Source organism: Chinchilla lanigera, unplaced genomic scaffold (assembly GCF_000276665.1).
Source record: "Chinchilla lanigera isolate Chin_1 unplaced genomic scaffold, ChiLan1.0 scaffold00105, whole genome shotgun sequence".
Lineage (NCBI taxonomy): Eukaryota > Metazoa > Chordata > Mammalia > Rodentia > Chinchillidae > Chinchilla > Chinchilla lanigera.
Window position 1 is genome coordinate 1141738 of NW_004955506.1, and position 17159 is coordinate 1158896.

Here is a 17159-nt window from a genome sequence, read left to right on the forward strand (position 1 = left end):
GAGCGGCAGTGGGGCGGGGCGCGGCGATAGCTCCGCGGGTCGACGGACCTGGCGCGCACGCGAGTCGAAGCCCCGGAGAAGCAGGGGCGGTGCAGGCCGGCAACGCTACAGACCTGGGCGGGCGTGCGTGCGTGCGTGCGGTGCTGCTTCGAGGCGCCGCCCACACTGCCGTGGGCCAACGCGCTGGTGTTTGCGGCACCGTTCCGAGCCAGGCAGAGTCCCGGCACTCCCAGCTACTCGTAGCAGTGGAGCGACTCATCCCCACATCGGTAGGGCCCTCGCTTAGGACGGAGACCCTGGCTGATGGATAACGGCGCTGGGACCAAACGTATCACCAAGTGCAAAAGTTTCGTATTTAAGAAAAAAGTTCTGTATTTCCCGCCTCACTTTGGCGGCGCGGCTGCTGAGCTCGCGGTCAGACCTCTTGCGCTGCACTGCTGTGGGATGTGGATGAAAGAGCGCCTCCTTAGGCGCGGCGCTAGGATGTTCTGGGGCATCCTTGCCTCCCCTCACTTTGGAGGGCTCAGGGACCTCAGAGAGGACCCCTGCACATACGTCAGGATGGCATTTTGAAGGAAGCTTGCCCTCTGGGCTTCCTCGTCCCGGATGCGCGCAATCTCTGCCTCCTTGAGCCGTAGCTTCTCCCGGAGGGATGCGTTCTCGCTCTCCTTGTCCAGCAGCGCTCCCCGGTGGTCATTAGCGATCACTGCAGGCGAGAGTCTCAGTGAGTTGGAGCTGGTCCTGGGCCTAAGTCCCTGTCTCAGCTCAGCCCTCCAGCCAGGTGTGCAGTCACCTTTCAACTGGCGCTCCAGGGCGGCCACCTTCTCCCTCAATGCTTCCTGGCCCGCCAACTCAGCTTGCAGACGGCCTATCTGCTCCTGCAGCTCCACCCGTACTCTGCTAACCTCAGCCACCTTTTCCTGGTCCTTGCTGCTCAGCTCCTGTAGAGCATAGAGGATGAGACTGAAGAAGGGCAGGGCACCCCAGAACCTCTGAACCCCAAAGGCTGGCTACCTGCTGCAGCTCCTCCAGGCGCCGCTGCTGCCCCTCCACCTGCAGGCGGAGTTGGCTGGCCCGCACCTGGGCATCGGCCATCATCTGCTTCTGCTGTGTACAGACACTCTGAGCCTCATCCCGCGCTCGTGCCAGCAGCTGCAGCTTCTCCTCCATATGCGCCAGGTGCTGTTGCTGTGGGCATAAGAAATGGTGCTGCATATGTGGATCTTCCTGCTGGGGCTCACAGCTAGGGGTCATCTGCATGCAGACTGACACACACTCAGGGGGAGGATGCTGCGGTGTCACCCAAGTTATCATTTGTCTTGTTCTGAGCCACTGAATTCTCCAGGGCCTCCAAAAGCATCCCCAGGCTGGTCTCACCCATTGTCTGCTATCTGCCATCACCTCGCCCAAGGCCTCCAAGTCCAGGCTGAGGTCCAGCCCTGCTGGTTCCTGGCACCTCATATCCCAACTCAGACACTATCTCTAGGGCCAGGGATATAGCTCAGTGGCACAAGCACCTGCCTGGCAAGTGCAAGGACCTGAGTTTGATTCACGGTACCAAAAAAAAAAAAAAACCACAGACACTATCTCTGGGGCTGACAGCACTAGTCTCGTCCACTCCAGCCATGGGCCTGGCTCCCTTGCAAGGTACTACACCGGGCTGCATGCCTCTATAGCTGCAACTCACCTCCTCCAGGCGGGCTTGGTTCCTGACCTTCATGAGCTCCTCTTCAGCCTGGCCACGCTGGCTGAGTGCCGCTGCCTTCACACAGCTCAGCTCCTACACCATAGATGGCCATCTGTTAGCCTGTCCTCCTGCCCCTGCCTCAGGACCCCTTCTGGGATACCCAATAGCCGATCAGGGGACACTTCCCTCCCAAGGTCACACAGCTGTCCCTCCTTCACTGGGTAGGGGCTCCAGGGTGTCTGAATGCCACCCTAAGCCTCTCTGGCCTCTTGAGGACACTGGTGGGTGAGTGCCCAGGGTGAGGCCTGATAAGGGTGAGAACAGGAAGCTGTGTTCCAGGGTCCTGAAGCCAGAAACCCCAGGGGCTGCCACCGTTAGCTGATCTAGAACCAGAGCTTGGCCTTCATCCCCGTGGGCTCACCTCCTCCAGGGACAGCCGTAGGGTCTCCAGCCTGTGGACCCTCTCCTGCATGGCCTTCTGGCTCTCCTCTAGGTGGCGGGTAATGCACTCTACCTACTCCAGTGTGCATTATCAGTCAGGCAGGCAGAGGCTCCCCCAGCTCTCCCACTATAGAATCCCACCCTGGAAGGCAGGAATCTTGGGAAAGGGCTGCCCAAAGGGCCTGGCAGGAACCAAAGATGAAAGACATGGCCAAGCCCTAGACTCCAGAACATGCACCCTGAGGAGGGGAGGTGGGCACCTCTTTAGCTGCAGCTAGCACAGGCCTAGCTGCCTGCCAACCCCAACAGATGGCTCTAGATCTGCTACCCACTCCAACTGGTGACGAGCAAACAATGCAAGTGTGGTGAGGGAACCTCAGGAAGGCATGCTTTGGGGACACAGAATCACACTGCGAGGGCTGGGGATATAGCTCAGTGGCATAAGCGCCTGCCTGGCAAGTGCAAGGTCGTGAGTTCGATCCCCAGTACCGCAGGAAAAAAAAAAAAAGAATCACGCTGAGAGTGTCTACAGGCACCATAGGGAGCTGGGGCAGATGGTGGCACTAGGAAGGCACCTCCTTGAAGTGCAGCTTCTCAGAGTCCTCTAAGCTCTGCCGGGCCCTTCTCTTCTCCATGTCCAGGCGCTCTGGAGGCCCAGTGGGGAAGAACAGGGATGAGTTTTCTCTGGGGGTGTTCCATCCCCAAGGCTCCCTCTCCCCTCAGTGGCAGGCCTCCCCATGTCCCACCCTCAGCCTGGACAGTTCGCATCTTCAGCTCGGCTGATGTGTGGGTCAGCTCTTGTCTGGTCAGAAATAGATGCTCCTGCTGAGACTTCACCTTCCGCTCCAGCTCATCCACCTGGGAAGCAGGCAGCAGGGTAGGAGGCTGAAGCAGCCTACTGCTCCCGCCCTGGGTACTCTGGGTAGCTGGCCCAATGGCCCTCCTACCTGGTTTTGAAGCAGCAGGTTCTTTTCATTGGTGGCTGACAAATCCCTGAGGAGCTTAGACTCCTGCTCTGCAGCTTCCTGAGTAAGACAGTTACATCTGGTAACCCTGCTGCCCCACACCCCACCTGCCCACCTGTTCTGGCCCCCACCCTGGGGCCTGCAGCTCTGCCCCCACCTGCTGTCTCAGCCTGTGCTCCTGCTGTGTCGTGGCCAGCAGTTCCCCCAGATCCTGGGCCTTCTGATCAGACAGAGCCAGGGCAGCCTCAGTCATCTGCAACCTGCAAAGAGGAAGGGTGAGCCCCTGCGTGGCTCCATCGGGAGTGTGACCTGCCTTACCAAGGTCCCCCATCGCACTCCTGCCAGGCCCCTATCCAAATGCTAGCCAGTGCTCAGCTCCTGCAGAAAGCCTTCCTGAGTCACCACCCACTTCTGCCTGTATACCCTCTACCCTGTGGGTACACCTGCAGTTTCTATGGGGCACTGAACCTGCCCACATACACACACACCAGCTGCTTACTTGGCCTTAAGAGACTTGATGATGGACTGCCTCTCATTCAGAGCTTCCTGAAGCTGCCCCATACGCACTGCCACTGCCCTGTGGTGAGAGAGAAGAGGCTGGGAAACCCAGGGGCCCACCTGGCCTTGGGCATAGCTGCCATGCATCAAGGTCTCCAGCACACAGGAACTGAGCTGGGGAAATGTGGTGTACCTGCCTTAACCCTCTAGCTACCACTTTGGGAAGCCCACTATGACCATTCCCAAGCAGGGACAGACAAGGCCTACCATGCAACACTACATCCCACAGTCCTGGGCCCACTTACCGGCTGCTCTTGGCCATCTCTTCTCGTTGCTTATCAATTGTCTCCATCAAATCCACAAACTGGGAACAGAGCAAGCCAAAGCCCATCAGGTCCCGGGCCTGCCCATTCTGCCCTGGTCAGGAAAGGAAGGCAGGATCCCCACGCGACCAGGCTGTAAAGGACTCAGCCTCCCTGGTCCAACTATCTCATTCAAAGTGAGGTGGTCCCTACAGAGCGAGGCTAGGAAGCTAACTCTCAGGTCAGGTCAGGAGACAGCTTGATCCTGGGTGCAGGCAGCTCAGAGGAGCTACAGGGTCTGGGGGAAAGGGAAGATGGTAGCCATGGGAGTGGGAGGAGAAGCCAGCCAGATCCTCCATCCACAGCAGCTAGGCTGAGCTGGGAGCAGTGTGCTTACCTGCTTGGACTTCTCCTTCTGGAGGTGCTGAACCTCCCTGCTGAGGATATGGGTCCGGACCTGGTTCTCCTGGAAGGCAGTATGCTGGTCCTGGTTGTGGTCCATGGCTTGTTCTGTTGGAGACAGAGGAGAGTAGATGTGGGCTGCTCAGCTTCTCGGGCCCAATGGCCAGCCCTGCCTGGCTCAGCTGCACTGGAACCTGGAAACAACCATCTCCCCTGACAAGTCTGACTCCCCACCTCCAGGACACTAGCAGGTGAAGCACTTCAGTGGGACAGGAGCTGAGTGCAGGAGGGGTACAGGGTGTTTCGGGGGGAGGGCTTCTCTATCACAAGAGATGAGCACCATCCTCCGTCCCCTACCCCAAAAGCCAAGGGCTGCTGCATGACTTTAAGAGGCAGAAACTGTGTTCTAGAAAGACCCAAGTGGCTGCAGTCAAAAGCAAGTACAACAGTTTGGCTATGCTGAGGTGTAGCTAGGGACAGCAAGAAGTTGGAGCTGACAGAGACATCAGGAAGCAGTGACCCCACAGCACAAGGGTGTAGAAGAGGTTGAGGTCTAGGCCCAAGCTCAGCCTTCAGTGGCTGGCACTGTGGGACGGATGAGGAGCCAGGGGGTGTGAATCTGCTGAGCCTGTGGCTATGGTGTTATCTCTAGGGACTTGGGGGTTACCAGAGGCAGGGGAACATGGAAGCTGTAGCTCTGACAAAGCAGCACAGGCCAGGCAGCCCCACATCCACACTGCTCACATGCACAGCTACAAACTTAGGGGTGACCAAGAACTACCTCAGGTATTAGCACAGCCATCAAGGCAAGGGCTCAACCACATAGGGCCTCAACCTCCCTGTCTGTAGGTCGGTGATCTTCCTTTCACAAAAGTCCTAAGAACTGAACAAGCACAAGCAAGCCCTCTAGCAGGCAGCACTGGGCAGTGAGCGCCCAGCTTGGCTGTGGCTGTTTGCCTTCAGCTCTCTTCTCCCTCTTGGGGCTTACCTATGTGAGGCTACTTGTAAGATGAACTTATTTGTCCTGAGCCCTGAGCTATCCCTCCCTTGCTGAGCTGCCTTCTATTAAAGGGCTTCCAGCCTCCTTCCCGAATGTGAGCTGTTAGCAGCCCTGTGCATCCATACCCACGGCTCTGAGGATGTCACCAGGGACATTGTTCCCAGCCAGGTCCAGCCTCCACAGGGTTCTGTTGCTGGGTAGACAGTTCACCAGGGACCTACCTCCCAGGAGGCCAATGTTATTCCAGCGCAAGTCTAGAAAGAAACCTGTTGTCACTTGACAGAAAGCATCCGGGGGGCGGGGAGGGGAGCTGGCCTAGCTAGATGTTCCTTTGGGGGACTGTCAACAAAACAGGCTCCCAGGCCAGCTCCTCCTGCAGCAGAGGGATAAAGAAGCAATGGGTACAGCCCGATGCACCATGCCTCACCCAATTGCTGGAGGGTGGCGTTGCCCTGCAGGGCCAGGGCCAGCTCCTCTGCACCTTTGTGACTGATCTGGTTGTTTCGGAGGTCCAGCTGCCGCAGGGTACTGTTGGCTGCCAGGCCCCTACAGAAGGTGGTGAAGGCCTCTTCCCATGTGCCCAGGTTGTTCCACTCCAAGGTGAGGCTGCGGTAAGGGTGAAGACAAGGTGCTTGGCCTAGCAGGGTATCCTGCCACATGGGGTCCAGGGCCCCTGTGTGTGTGTGTGAGGATGGGTTCAGGGGTCTCTAGCAGAAGCTGGACCTTCTTGAGTGACTTCTACCCGCCCACTCCCACCAATGCATGTAAACCATGGACAACTGGCCTGAAGGAGCAAACAGGCCACAGGACCAACCCCGGCTCTGGGGCCAACCCCGAGCCACAAAGGGCAGAGAAGGGAAGTATGCCCAGGACCCAGCCTACCTCTGAATGGACTGGTTCTGTCGGAGGAGTTTTCCCAGAGCCTCGGCCCCTGCAGCCCGCAGGTTATTGCCCTGGATAGAAACGGCCTGGCCAGTCATTCTTGTCACCCTGGCTGGGCTTTGAATAGCACATCTGTTCCACGGAGCCCTGGTCAGGCAGTGGACAAGGCCAGGGAGGCAAGCTCTTGGCAAAGGTGTGCTCATCTAGTTTTTGTGACCTTGGTGGGTGTCCTGGGACCAGCATGTGTTTATGTGAACACTTTGCCCTTAAGACACACAGCAATGCGGAGGCCCTGGGACCCTGTGTGCCTCTCTATTGCTTGGAGGACAACCATGCTCACCTTCAGATCCAGAAGTCGCATGACAGTGTTGGCACTGAGCCCTTGAAGCAGCATTGTGGCCCCTAAATAAGGATGTGTGTGTGGTCACTCTCTGCCTCTGTGCTCAGGGCCCACTTTGGGGACCCATTGCAAGGCAGCTCCCAGAGGGACAGCTGTGCAGGTGGCTGCACTGCTCTGTGTTCACACTGGAAACTAGTTCCCCACTCAGTTCTAGGTTTACCTTTGAAATACCTGCAGCCCTGCCAGGCACAGAGCGGGCCACTGTGACCTCTCCTGTGCCAGAACCCTTAAACTACAAGTCAGGGGATGTTAGGATTTCCCCTCTCTTATAAAGAAACTGACCCCATGTCTAGTTTTGGGGGTACACTACTGCCATTAGTACACAGAGAGAAGAGGAACCAATCAGGTGGCACAGAATTCCTGCGGGCAGCTTGGAAAGCCAAAAGAAGCCAGGGAACCCACTCTCAGGCTAGCCCTTAACGAAGGGCTGAGCCCCAGCCTGAAGCTTCAAAAGTGCCCTCGTGCCCACCTTCTTCGCTCAGCATGCAGTCGCTGAGAACCAGCTCCGTCCACACCGTCTGGTTTTGCAGCAGCTTGCCCAAGGCCCTACAGGTGTCCACAGTCAGGCTGTGCCCAGCCAAATCCAGTCGGCCCTGCTGAGGCTGGTGCAGCTGCCGCAGGACAGCCTCCTGCGGCTCGGCCCCGCTCTCCTTGCACAGGCGGCTGTAGGACCGCCGGAGCTCCTCCATATCTCCGAGTGCAGGGGACCTCGCCCGCATGCTCCTAGAGACAGGGCCCGCGTGTGTCGGCTCTCCCTGGAGGCCCAGCGTCGGAGGCAGATGCGGGCGAGAAGCGCGGGCCTTAAGAAGGGATCCAGGAGGGTAGAACGGGGGAATGGGGGCGGGGGAGCTGCAGCAGGACGAGCCGTCCCCGAGCAGCAGGGAAGGCCAGGGAGCAGGGCCCGGGTCACACCACCGCAAGCCCGCCCAACGCTCGCGCCGGCACCCCTGCCTGCCCGGCCGCGCTCTACCGAGGCTCCGCGCGCTTCAGTATCCAGGAAGAGCGGGGAGCGCTGGGAAGGGCAGCGAGGACTCTAAATCCCAGGAGGCGCTGCAGGGCTAGCAGCAGACCAATGAGAGCAAAGGGCGGGAACACGAGCCATACCAGGCGGGAGTAGCAGAGGCAGCGCCATCTGGCTGGGTGGACGGAGAGGCAGGAGAGGGTCTCCCGGGTCTCTCCGATTCATTGGCTGGGAGCTCGGGGTGGAATTCCTAGATCCTCTCCGTGTTCATTGGCTGAGGCCGTGGGTATGGCTACGGGAGCCCGCGTTCCATGTTCATTGGCTGGGACTCGGAGGCGGGGCTACGTGGAGGACGCACGGAGACGGTGGTCATGGAGAGAGCCAGCGCTGGCTTCCGGAAGGTGAGGGTTGGCGGCGGGCTCTAAGTGGGTGCGGACCCTGCCAGCCCTTACGTGATACCGGTGCGTGCCCGAGGCTAGCTCCGCACTGTTTGCCCATGCTTCTAAGGGTGGGAGGTCAGCCCGGTCTGCGGCTGAACAGAGATGTCTGCAGAGGCTGACTGGCCGCGAGAAGCAGGGAAGCTTTAGGCCCTCCCACACGGCCGGCGCCGCCAACCAGGCTCGGGGGCGTGGCTCAGGGTGCGGACTTCTCTGCACCGTCGGGCAAGCTAGTGCAGAGGACCTGCTGGACTCCAACCCGTCCAGCCTGAGTTATTTTGACCTTCGGGGTAAGGTTAGAAGGCGCCGAGCATCCTTCGCATCCGGACAGCGGGAGGGCCTCGTCCACCGGGGAAGGGAGGTCGCGCTGCCCCCATCCCAGAGGCACGCAGGGTCACCGATGACGGAAAGGCCTGGGCCAACGCTGGAGGAGCGGCCGCCCAGGCAGGAGCACAGCCAGCCTGCCTGGACAGCTCGAGGGCCGAGTTGGTGAGGGTGACGCAAGGGAGAGACAGCAGCCCTGGCCCGAAGTCTGCTCGGTGAGGTCCAGGAACTCAGCGTGTCTCAGGCTCCTCCCCAGGCCACGTCTTGTACGCGGACCAATTCCCAGAGCTGTCATCTAACCCTATGCATTGGCCGATTCTCTGGACTTCTAAGATCTGGGTACCGCGGTGGGAGTCTTGGAACAAGTCGGTTCTGTTGCCTTCCTGGTAGAACGCGAGGTAAGCGGGCCCAGCAGGTGGCGCTCCGCCCTCGTGGTTGTTTGGTTGTTCCTAGGGACCCACCAGCCTTGGTGAGGCAGCGCGACACACCTCCCACTGTCTGAGCTCCTGGGTGCCCAGTGCTGCTGCTCCCTTCCCCTGCCATCTCCTCTGCTGCCCTGGACTGGTTCAAGCTAAGCAGTATTGGGGGCAGACCTTCAAAGGGGTCAGCCACCCTCAGGAGCAGGTGCCTCCTGCCAGGGAGAGCAGGGAAGCAAAGAGAACGTTTTCCTCTTCTTTTCCCCTCGTCCCCCTTGAGCCCCAGAAAGTAGGTAACTGGAGCGGTCCCTCCCCCAACTTGCTCCTTACAAAGAGGTTTTTCGAGCCCCTTACCAGTCCCCCACTGAGAGAGGTCTCAGGGGGCAGCAACTCCAGCTGGAGGTCTCAACCTCCTATCCAGAACCACTGCTTCTGGTGCCCATGGAGCTGTGGCTGGCTGGCACTGAGCCCTCCTTCCCCCCAGGAGCTGGTGAGCAGACTGCTGCACCTGCACTTCAGGGATGACAGGACCAAAGGTGCGGGCGCTAGCAACCGGGTGGGTGGTGAGGCCTGGAAGTCTGCGGCCTTTCTAACCTGCTCTCTCCCCTTGCAGTCAGTGGGGATGCCCTGCAGCTTATGGCGGAGCTGCTGAGAATCTTCGTTGTGGGTAAGCCCAGGGCTGGCAACCACCAGAACACTTGAGATTGCTGGTTTTATTTCTTGGTGTAAAATTTTTCCCAGTTTCCCATGAGTACCTGAGCTTGGTCCTCTGAGTTGTTGTTGGTGAGGCAGGGCCAGACTCAAGCATCCAGCACTCTATTTCACCTCCCTGTGTCACATCAGAAGCAGCTGTCCGTGGGGTACGGCAGGCCCAGGCAGAAGACATGGCCCTGGTGGATGTGGACCAGCTGGAGAAGGTGCTTCCTCAGCTGGTATGTAGACGTGGGGTCCACATATGACAGCTGCAGTTGCTTGAGGACTGCCAGGCTACTTACTGAGTACTCTTTTCCCTCACAGCTCCTGGACTTCTAGGGGTGTCCACCCCTCCCAGACCAACCCCCAGGAAGTCAGTATTCCCCTATAAGCTGCTGTGTCTCCTGTGGCCTGCAGGGCCTGGGCTACATCCATACCAGCATTGACACCCAGTCCCAACATTGTTCTCTAGCCTCTGAGGGATGACAAGATCCTGGAAGCTCCTACCCTTCCTAGTGCCCTCTTGGTCTGTGGCTCACAGGCCCCTGGGGACACACCCTGTGGGTCCTAGGGAAGCAGGTGCAGTGGGGAGGAGAACTGGTCTACTTCCTGGCCACAGCTACTCAAGATAACCCATGTGTTTTACAAACCAACCAGCTGCCTTACCACCCCAACATCAAAGCTGGTGTGTAACTTTTTAGCCACCTGATACTTCCCTGAGCTGTAACTTTGTCCTGACAAAGAAACATCAATAAATTAACACCTGTCTCCCAGGCTTGGCCTTCTTGTTACCATTCATCAACCAAAGTCAACTTGCTTCAAAGCCCCATGCTCTCTTTCATCTACAGTATCTTGGTAGGATGCAGGCAGAATGCTTCGAAAGGTAATGTGTGGCCCACTGCCTGCTGAGGAAACCAGAGCCTTCACACACATGGCAAATGCCACTCCTGCCTTGGGCCATGGTGGGTTAAGGTTAGGACCAGGATGCAGAATGAAAATGTGAGGAACATGGGAACCACCTGCTAAACTGCACCTGCCCTGAGGCTGTGCTGAGCCTTCCCTTATCCCTGCCCAGCTGCAGGCCACCCTCACTGACTAGGGAAGGAATTCCACCCAAGCCTGGCAGCCCACTGATAGCTCAGGTGCTGGCCAGCGAGCTTTGCTTGTTCCACTGCTCAGGCATGTTGGATCCCAGCACTCTGCTGGGTGACCTGGATCCCTCCCTGGAGCTCACCAAGCTGTTCTGTCAGAGCCCAGGGCAGGGGTATTTAGCTATGGGGTCAGAGCTCAGGCTCTAGAAGCCACAGATTTCTTGGTGGTTTCCTTCTGGGTATATATACAGTTGGGCCTCAGCGCAGCTTTGGAGGACCTCAAATTAGCCTGAGGTTTCAGATTAGTTTGCCATGGAGACCCTTCTGTATTTCCATCCTCCTAGAAGGGGAATAAGGTCAGCCAGGTAGACATGAGAAGCAGCCATGAGCCTAGGGCTCTGGGCTGCCAGACCTTTTGAGGATACCTGAGCCTTTGTTAACAGAACACAGCCATACCATTGGCCAGAATTCCCAGGACTGGGAGGGTAGCTAGTCATGAATGAGAGCACGTGGAACAAGGCCTGGTGACCTTTTTTGCAGAAAGGACAATTCAAAAGACTTGAGTGTGTCTTTATTCCTGTTCTAGGTTGGGGTGAGGTCCTATAGCCGGCAGACAGCACCTCTGGGCCAGCAGCTTTCACCTCTTGCTGGCTGTAGCACAAACACACCAGGTTGACTGCAGGTCCTGGGCCACCAGCTACCCTGCCCCACCCAGCCAACCCATGATAGGCACCTGGCAGCTTGAGCCACTTGGGCACCTTGTCCAAGCTCCTCTTCACAAGCTGGCCAGACCCTGGGATGGTCTCAGGGGAGCTCACTGACCCTTCCTCAGCAGTTGGCTTGGACTCAAGTGGCACAGGGTCAGAGTCGAGCTGTGGTGGTGGGGACCTGGTAGCCCTGGGCATGCACCTGGGAGAAACGCCCAAGCAAGGGTGGTAGGTGCTCCCTGGGAGGCAGGTGCTCCCTGGGAGGCGTCCCCTCCTGCCCGGAGCACTTACCTAGCTACCAGCATGTCGGCTGCCGATGGGGAGATGGTGCGTCCCAGCAGCCCAGGCTCCAGGTAGACATCTGCAAAGGCCCAAGCCCACCTCAACCACAGGAGTCCTCCCACTCACACACTTGACTCCAGGAGGGCGTGGTTCAGCAGGTGTTGCCCCAGGGAGGCAGGTATTGGGCTACACAACCCCGCTAGACCCACATGAGGTTCCCAACTTCCCTTCCAGGCCATCCAGCTTGGGGGCATCAGATGTGCTGAGGTGCAGGGCCCAGGAATGGCTCGCTGGGCTCAGTAGAGTGGAGCCCTTACTCACCTGCTGGGCTCAGTAGAGTGGAGCCCTTACTCACCTGCTGGTTCCTCTGCTCCAAAGTGCACAAGGGCTGCAGGGAAGAGATTTGCCTGTAGGGAGGCAGAGGGCTCAGTGGGCAGGCAGACTCCATGAGGCTGGGGGTCTTGGCTAGGGCCCTTTCCTCTGGCAGGTCACCTAACTTGGACTAACTGGGACCCCCACCCACAGGATAGCCCCAACCAGCAGCTGGGGAGTCATGCTCATCTGTGTAAATGATTTCCTGCATTTCTCCTCACCTTCCCCTCTGCCTCCTGCCCAGCACTAACCAAGGCTGGGCATGGTGGTGCACACCTGGAATCCCAGCACTTGGGAGGGTGAGACAGGAGGACTGCTGCCTGGGCTACACAGTGAGACGTCTCAAAAAACAAAACCAACACTTTCAGGAGATCAGTCTCAAAGCTCACTGTGACTCCAATGGGACATCCTGCCCAACAGGTCAGAGGAGACAGGAATGGATGGATGGGGTCAGAGATGGAGGACACTGGGCAGGAGCAGCCTGCTGCTGTCCAGGAATGAGACAGAGGCCTGTGCCTCCCCACTGACCACACCAACCCCTCTCCAGTGCTGCCCCCAAAACTGGGGGTCTGTGAATGCTATGCCTGCTGGGAGATGGGAGCTTCCTGGAGGGCAGACTCAGGCTCAAGGTGAGGAGCTGGGTCCCAGGCTGAGATGTGCCTTGGAGAGAGCACCAGCTAGGCCGTGGCTGTTACTACTGAGCAAGGCTAGGTCAGGCAGAAAAGGACCAGCCACCAACTCTTCCATCACCAAAACCAGGGTAAGGGTTGCTTTGAAACCCAAGTGTGAAGCCTGGTGTCAGCTTCCTCTGCCAGGGCCCGGGGGTGGGGCAGCAGTATGGGGGTTGGCCCCACTTGCTTCGGCACAGGTGGGGTGTACAGCAGGAAGAAGTGTCACTTCTCCAATGCCTGGGCACATGGCTCTGAGGCCTCCCTGGCAGACGGCTAGAAATGATGCAGCATCAGGGCTGCAAAGGCCAAGAGCCTCCCCCACCACCCCAGTGTCATGACATCACATCCTTCCCTCTTCATACCCAAGCGGGGAGCGGGGAGGCCCTGGCTAATGTGGACAAACTCAGGACCACTTCGGAAGCCAGCTCCTGGACGAGGCCACAGCTGCTGGCTGAGGGCTGAAAGCTGTTCAGCCCCAAGCTGCTGGGAGTGCCTCAGGCTGTGGGGTGGGGGCTGGGGTGGGGATGTTAAAAGATTAATAAGAGCAAGCTTCAAAGGCCGGGCCTAGGAACGCTGAAACCTCAGCTCCAGCCCACAGCGAGGGGACACAAACAAGGGCGGTGAACGCTTTGAAACCCAACTGTGAAGCTTGCATCAAAGCTCCTAAGCAGAGGCCTGGGGGGGAGGCTGCCCTAGTGCCTCTGGAGAGGCACTGGAAGCCCAGGAGCTAGGCGGGGGCACAGCATGAGTCTCAGCCATGGCAGGCCCACCCTCTGAACCCCAAATGTGTGTCCCCACTGCAGACAACCTGGCCAGGGTTCAGAGACAGCTGTGGCCCCACTCTGCTCAGCTCTCCAGGGAAGCCTGGCTGGCCTTGCCCTGGGCTCCATCTGCTCCCCATCCACTGCTGGCCAGTCTCCCTTAGAAGCTGCCTAGGAGAGGGCTTACAGCAGAGCTGTCCTTCACGACAGCCCCTTCCCATGGGACCTCTTGCCTGGCACTGCCTGGGAGAAAGCAGAGAGGGGTAGAAGGAGGGGGATCTGTCCCCACTGCTGGGCAGGGGTACTTGGCCAGTCATTCAGCCCATCCCTACATGCCTATGCTTAGCTTCCAAGGGACAGCTCACACTGCTGTAATGAGGGGACGGAGGTGATGGGGGAAGCAGACTGGGTGGTATCCAAGCTGTCCTGTTTCCAGAGGCAGGGTTCCAGATGGGGCCCAAACTGAGCCTCCCCAAGTCCCACTACACCTTCCTCTCCCACCTTATGGAAAGCCCTGAGGCATCTACCCCATCCAGGGCCCCAGGAACTCCCCTACCTTGATTCACACCCTGACAGCCAATTTGCCACTTTCTCCCCAGGGCCACAGCGCCACGCAGGAGAAAAAAATTGACTCCTAGGGAAGGCGCCTGCCCCTCCCACTCTGAGCTCACCCAGGTGTGGCCAGGGTGAGACCTGCTCAGGGGAGGGGCAGAGCTAGGGCTGGGGCCAGGGCCAGGGCTAGGGCTAGGATGAGGGCCCTTCCCCTAACAAGGCAGAACAGCTGTGGATTCCCAGGGCAAGGGACATGGAAGCCCCCAAAGATGGGCTCATTTGTACCTTGTGACCTGAGGCCCTGTGCCAAAGCTTAGTTTCACTGCATTCAGGCTGGGGGACATGCCAGAATGCTAGCATTGTCTAGTCCTGCCAGCAAGCTGGGGGCCCACTTCTGCCCCTCACCTTGGTGCAAGGGCACAGAGAAGGGCCAGCCTAGGGGTGCAGGGCCTGAGGGCCTGGGGAAGGACCTTCCCTCAGAGTGGAGCCCTATAGGCCTCTTCTGAACCAGGCCTCCCCACCTCCCCTCAGTGATCACCTGAAGCCCTGCCCATTGGCTTGGGTCTCTGGCATCCCCATCAAATGAGGAACAAACAGAAGACCACACACCTGCTCATTGGAAGCTCAGTGGACCACTCAAGTACTGGCCAGCCTCCAGACCCTGGCCAGTCCCACCTGCTACCCCCAGCTCAGATAAGGGTAGGGACAGATAAACTTAACACCACCTGCCTTGGCCTCTGGTAGAGGTGGGTAACAACTGACCCGAGGTCCCCAGAACACATATTGAGGTCCTCAGAACCAGTCCCACCTGCTACCCCCAGCTCAGATAAGGGTGGGGACAGATAAACTTAACACCACCTGCCTTGACCTCAGGTAGAGGTGGGTAACAACTGACCCGAGGTCCCCAGAACACATATTGAGCGAGGGCAAGAGAAGTGAGCCCTCTCCATTCTGCAGGGGCTGTCATGCAGGGCCTCAGCCCCCTTCCAGCTGGCCAACTTCCTGCCAGGGTGGAAGGGTCCCTGTGTGAGGTGGTAGTGTTATAGGCAGCTGAGTTAGACAGAAATATTATAGGCAGTCAGACTGAGTCAGGCTCTCGAAGGAGCCAACATGAAAGACAGGATAAGATACCTGTGGGCCAGACCTCAAAACAAAGCACTAAACAAATGCACCCACATTCCTCCCTAGGTGTGAACATGAGGGACTGATATTCTAAATAGGTAGCTATATCACCTTAAAGAGTCACTGATCCAACCCCTTACAGGAAAAGTCCCTGTTCTGTACTTGTGCCCAGTTCCTACGTGCCCAGTTGCTATGTGACTCGCTTCCCCATTTGATCCTGGTTTGATCAATTTTATCTGAACAATTCTTATTGGCTTACCATAATTTTGTCCATTTTTCCCCTACCTTGGACCCACCTCACCTCGTGGTTTTGCTCTATATAAGTCCCTAGAAAAGACAGAGTCTTGTGTACAGCCATACCACCCTGAATGCGTCCAATCTCGTCTGATCTCGGAAGCTAAGCAGGGTTGGGCCTGGTTAGTACTTGGATGGGAAAAGACAGAGTCTTGGGCAACCCAGTCGGGAACCCCTTCTGTCCCTCTCTGACAGAAGCTTTCTTTCACTCAATAAATATATTTTGCTCTTAACCACCACTGTTCCTAAAATTCTTTCTCCGATTTTAGAGAACATGAACTCTGCCCAGATATTGAACTCGTCCCAGATATCGTTCAGGTTGGGAGTTTTTTATTTTCCTGTATCAGTAGGTAGGGGCTGGGAAGGCAAGGCTAGGACCCCAGTACTTAGGGTCAGGAAGGTCTGAAGCAAGGGCTTGGGGTACCTGTTCCCATGTTCTCCTCCTGGTCCTGTCCTCACTCCTAATTGCCCCCACTGAACCTCTCAGAAAACTACTGCTCTCTTTGTCCAGTGTGGACCCACATCCCCCACACTTGTCACTTGCCGGAGCAGGCTGGGCCCAGACACCCCTGGGTCACAGGCAGCCAGAGCACAGACTTGACAGACATGAAAGCTCAGCTTGCCAGCCCACTGCCGCTGGGGGTGGGGGCACGCTTCCTTCCCTCCGCCCTGCCAGCTCAGATGGCAGCAGGCTCCAGGCCGAGCTGACAGATGAAAGGAGACGGCTGCTGGAGGCAGGGGCAGAGTGTCACCAGGAATCAAGGCTGGCTGGACAGGGCACCCCAGGGCTCTACAGGGCCTCCTAACTGGGGGAGGGGGCTGGCCCTCCATCGCAAATGGTCTTCCAAACTCAATGTTTATCAACAGGCTGGCCAGTAAGTGAAGATGGAACACAGCCCTGGCGCCTGAGGGAGGGATCACAGGCTGGCCTCACACCCCACAACACCCCCATCCCTCTCCCCATTGTCCCTGGTGAGTTTCCAGCCATCCTTTGCTGCCTGCCTGCTCCAGGCCCCATCTCACCCCAACAGTGGTGGCTCCAGGCTGCCAGCAGAGACTGTTACCCCCAACCCAGACCTCAGCAGAGGCCTTTGGCCGCCTCTGTTGTTAATTAAAATATCTGAAACGACTTTGAAGAGGAAACCATTAGGCCTGAGGGGTGGGGAGGTCTCAGCTGCTCTCCCAGGGGGGAAGGACAGGACATTCATCCCTCCCGGCTCTGAGAGGGGGCTCCTTGGACATGGGATCAGAGCTCTCAGGACCTCTAGGGCCTGCCAGGGCAGGAGAGAATGGGGCCAACAGAGGCATTTCCAGCTGAGGCCAGGGTGTCCAGGGGAAAGACTGGGCCCAGGAGATGGGCACAGGAAACAGCAACAAGAAGTCCAGGGCCGGGCCTCCCAACCAGCCCCGTCCTGCAAGGGCACCAACCCTCTTGGGGATCCCATCAGCCCTGTGCCAGGCCTGCCCAGGCCCCTTCCTCACCCAGAAACTAGGCAGGGGGCTGGTATTACTCAGCAGCCCAGGGCTGGGACCTCTCGGCAGCCCTAGCTCAGGACTGAGGCCAGCTAGCAGGGCAAGCCCATCCCTGCCCGGGGCCAGGCAGGAAGCGGAGGAGGCTGGAAAGCCCTGTCAGAAACAACTTCAGAGGCCGCTGCTCCTTCTGAATTCACCGGCTCTCAAAAGCTTTATTACTCGCCGGCAGCGCCTGCCAGGGTGGGTGCTCCTTCCCAACCGCAGACCTCGCCCTGCATGGCACTCTGCCCTCCCGGCATGCCCCCGCCCCAGTGAGGCCCTGGGTACCTGGAAGAGGGTCAGCGTTGGGTCGTCCAGGACTGTTTTGGGAGGAGTGATGACTGCAGGGGTTGGAGGGAAAAGGTGCATCTGTGTTAGGAAGTGGGC

At 58.3% G+C, this 17159-nt stretch overlaps 4 protein-coding genes across 9 annotated transcripts in view; 1 reads left to right on the top strand and 3 right to left on the bottom strand.

Moving 5' to 3' along the window:
- The window catches only part of Rac3 (ras-related C3 botulinum toxin substrate 3 (rho family, small GTP binding protein Rac3)), a gene marked incomplete in the record, with an annotated part of 3346 nt that extends 2640 nt beyond the window's left edge, over nt 1–706 (bottom strand). The window contains 1 exon segment of the mRNA XM_005407227.2: nt 81–706. Within this exon segment, the coding sequence (XP_005407284.2) occupies nt 81–259 (179 nt within the window).
- Lrrc45 (leucine rich repeat containing 45) lies at nt 353–7765 on the bottom strand. Of its 3 annotated transcripts, none has more exons than XM_013506043.1 (18): nt 7682–7765; nt 7047–7300; nt 6518–6579; nt 6178–6248; nt 5723–5901; nt 5421–5549; nt 4291–4403; nt 3897–3955; nt 3593–3670; nt 3251–3353; nt 3076–3153; nt 2875–2986; nt 2704–2774; nt 2109–2201; nt 1688–1780; nt 1015–1188; nt 794–941; nt 353–706 (listed from the first exon to the last, which is right to left on the bottom strand). In XM_013506043.1, the coding sequence occupies exons 2-18, from the start codon at nt 7294–7296 to the stop codon at nt 510–512; spliced, it is 2010 nt and encodes a 669-aa protein (XP_013361497.1). In that variant the 5' UTR covers nt 7297–7300; nt 7682–7765; the 3' UTR covers nt 353–509. The 3 variants fall into 3 exon arrangements, with proteins under 3 accessions (XP_013361497.1, XP_005407286.1, XP_013361498.1); XM_005407229.2 differs by lacking the exon at nt 7682–7765 and adding an exon at nt 7548–7606; XM_013506044.1 differs by lacking the exons at nt 3593–3670; nt 7682–7765 and having other exon boundaries at nt 7047–7605.
- A 63-nt stretch (nt 7766–7828) lies between these two features.
- On the top strand, nt 7829–10182 carry Stra13 (stimulated by retinoic acid 13). 2 transcript variants are annotated; one of them, XM_013506049.1, is made up of 5 exons: nt 7829–7939; nt 9137–9251; nt 9329–9382; nt 9559–9647; nt 9733–10182. In XM_013506049.1, exons 1-5 carry the CDS (start codon nt 7850–7852, stop codon nt 9745–9747), a joined length of 363 nt encoding a protein of 120 aa, XP_013361503.1. In that variant the 5' UTR covers nt 7829–7849; the 3' UTR covers nt 9748–10182. The 2 variants fall into 2 exon arrangements, with proteins under 2 accessions (XP_013361503.1, XP_013361504.1); XM_013506050.1 differs by having other exon boundaries at nt 9200–9251.
- Nucleotides 10183–11052: 870 nt separating this feature from the next.
- The window catches only part of Aspscr1 (alveolar soft part sarcoma chromosome region, candidate 1), a 41037-nt gene continuing 34930 nt past the window's right edge, over nt 11053–17159 (bottom strand). For all 3 annotated transcript variants that reach the window (XM_005407230.2, XM_005407231.2, XM_013506048.1), the window contains exons 12-16: nt 17061–17113; nt 11844–11895; nt 11498–11567; nt 11233–11408; nt 11053–11150 (exon numbers count right to left, since the gene is read on the bottom strand). In XM_005407230.2, coding sequence (XP_005407287.1) covers nt 11137–11150; nt 11233–11408; nt 11498–11567; nt 11844–11895; nt 17061–17113 — 365 coding nt within the window. In that variant the 3' untranslated portion in view covers nt 11053–11136. The remainder of the gene's footprint in view (nt 11151–11232; nt 11409–11497; nt 11568–11843; nt 11896–17060; nt 17114–17159) is intronic.

Excerpts from the sequence above, each read along its gene's own strand:
- Lrrc45 (XM_013506043.1), bottom strand. The coding sequence starts at position 7,296 with ATGCGGGCGAGGTCCCCTGCACTCGGAGATATGGAGGAGCTCCGGCGG. Across the intron at positions 5,902-6,177 it reads CAGAACCAGTCCATTCAGAG|CCTCACCTTGGAGTGGAACA; the intron begins GTAGGCTGGGTC and ends CCCTTACCGCAG. Across the intron at positions 2,202-2,703 it reads AGAAGCTGCACTTCAAGGAG|GTAGAGTGCATTACCCGCCA; the intron begins GTGCCTTCCTAG and ends ACACTGGAGTAG.
- Stra13 (XM_013506049.1), top strand. The coding sequence starts at position 7,850 with ATGTTCATTGGCTGGGACTCGGAGGCGGGGCTACGTGGAGGACGCACG. Across the intron at positions 7,940-9,136 it reads CCAGCGCTGGCTTCCGGAAG|AACCACTGCTTCTGGTGCCC; the intron begins GTGAGGGTTGGC and ends CCTCCTATCCAG. Across the intron at positions 9,383-9,558 it reads GCTGAGAATCTTCGTTGTGG|AAGCAGCTGTCCGTGGGGTA; the intron begins GTAAGCCCAGGG and ends GTGTCACATCAG.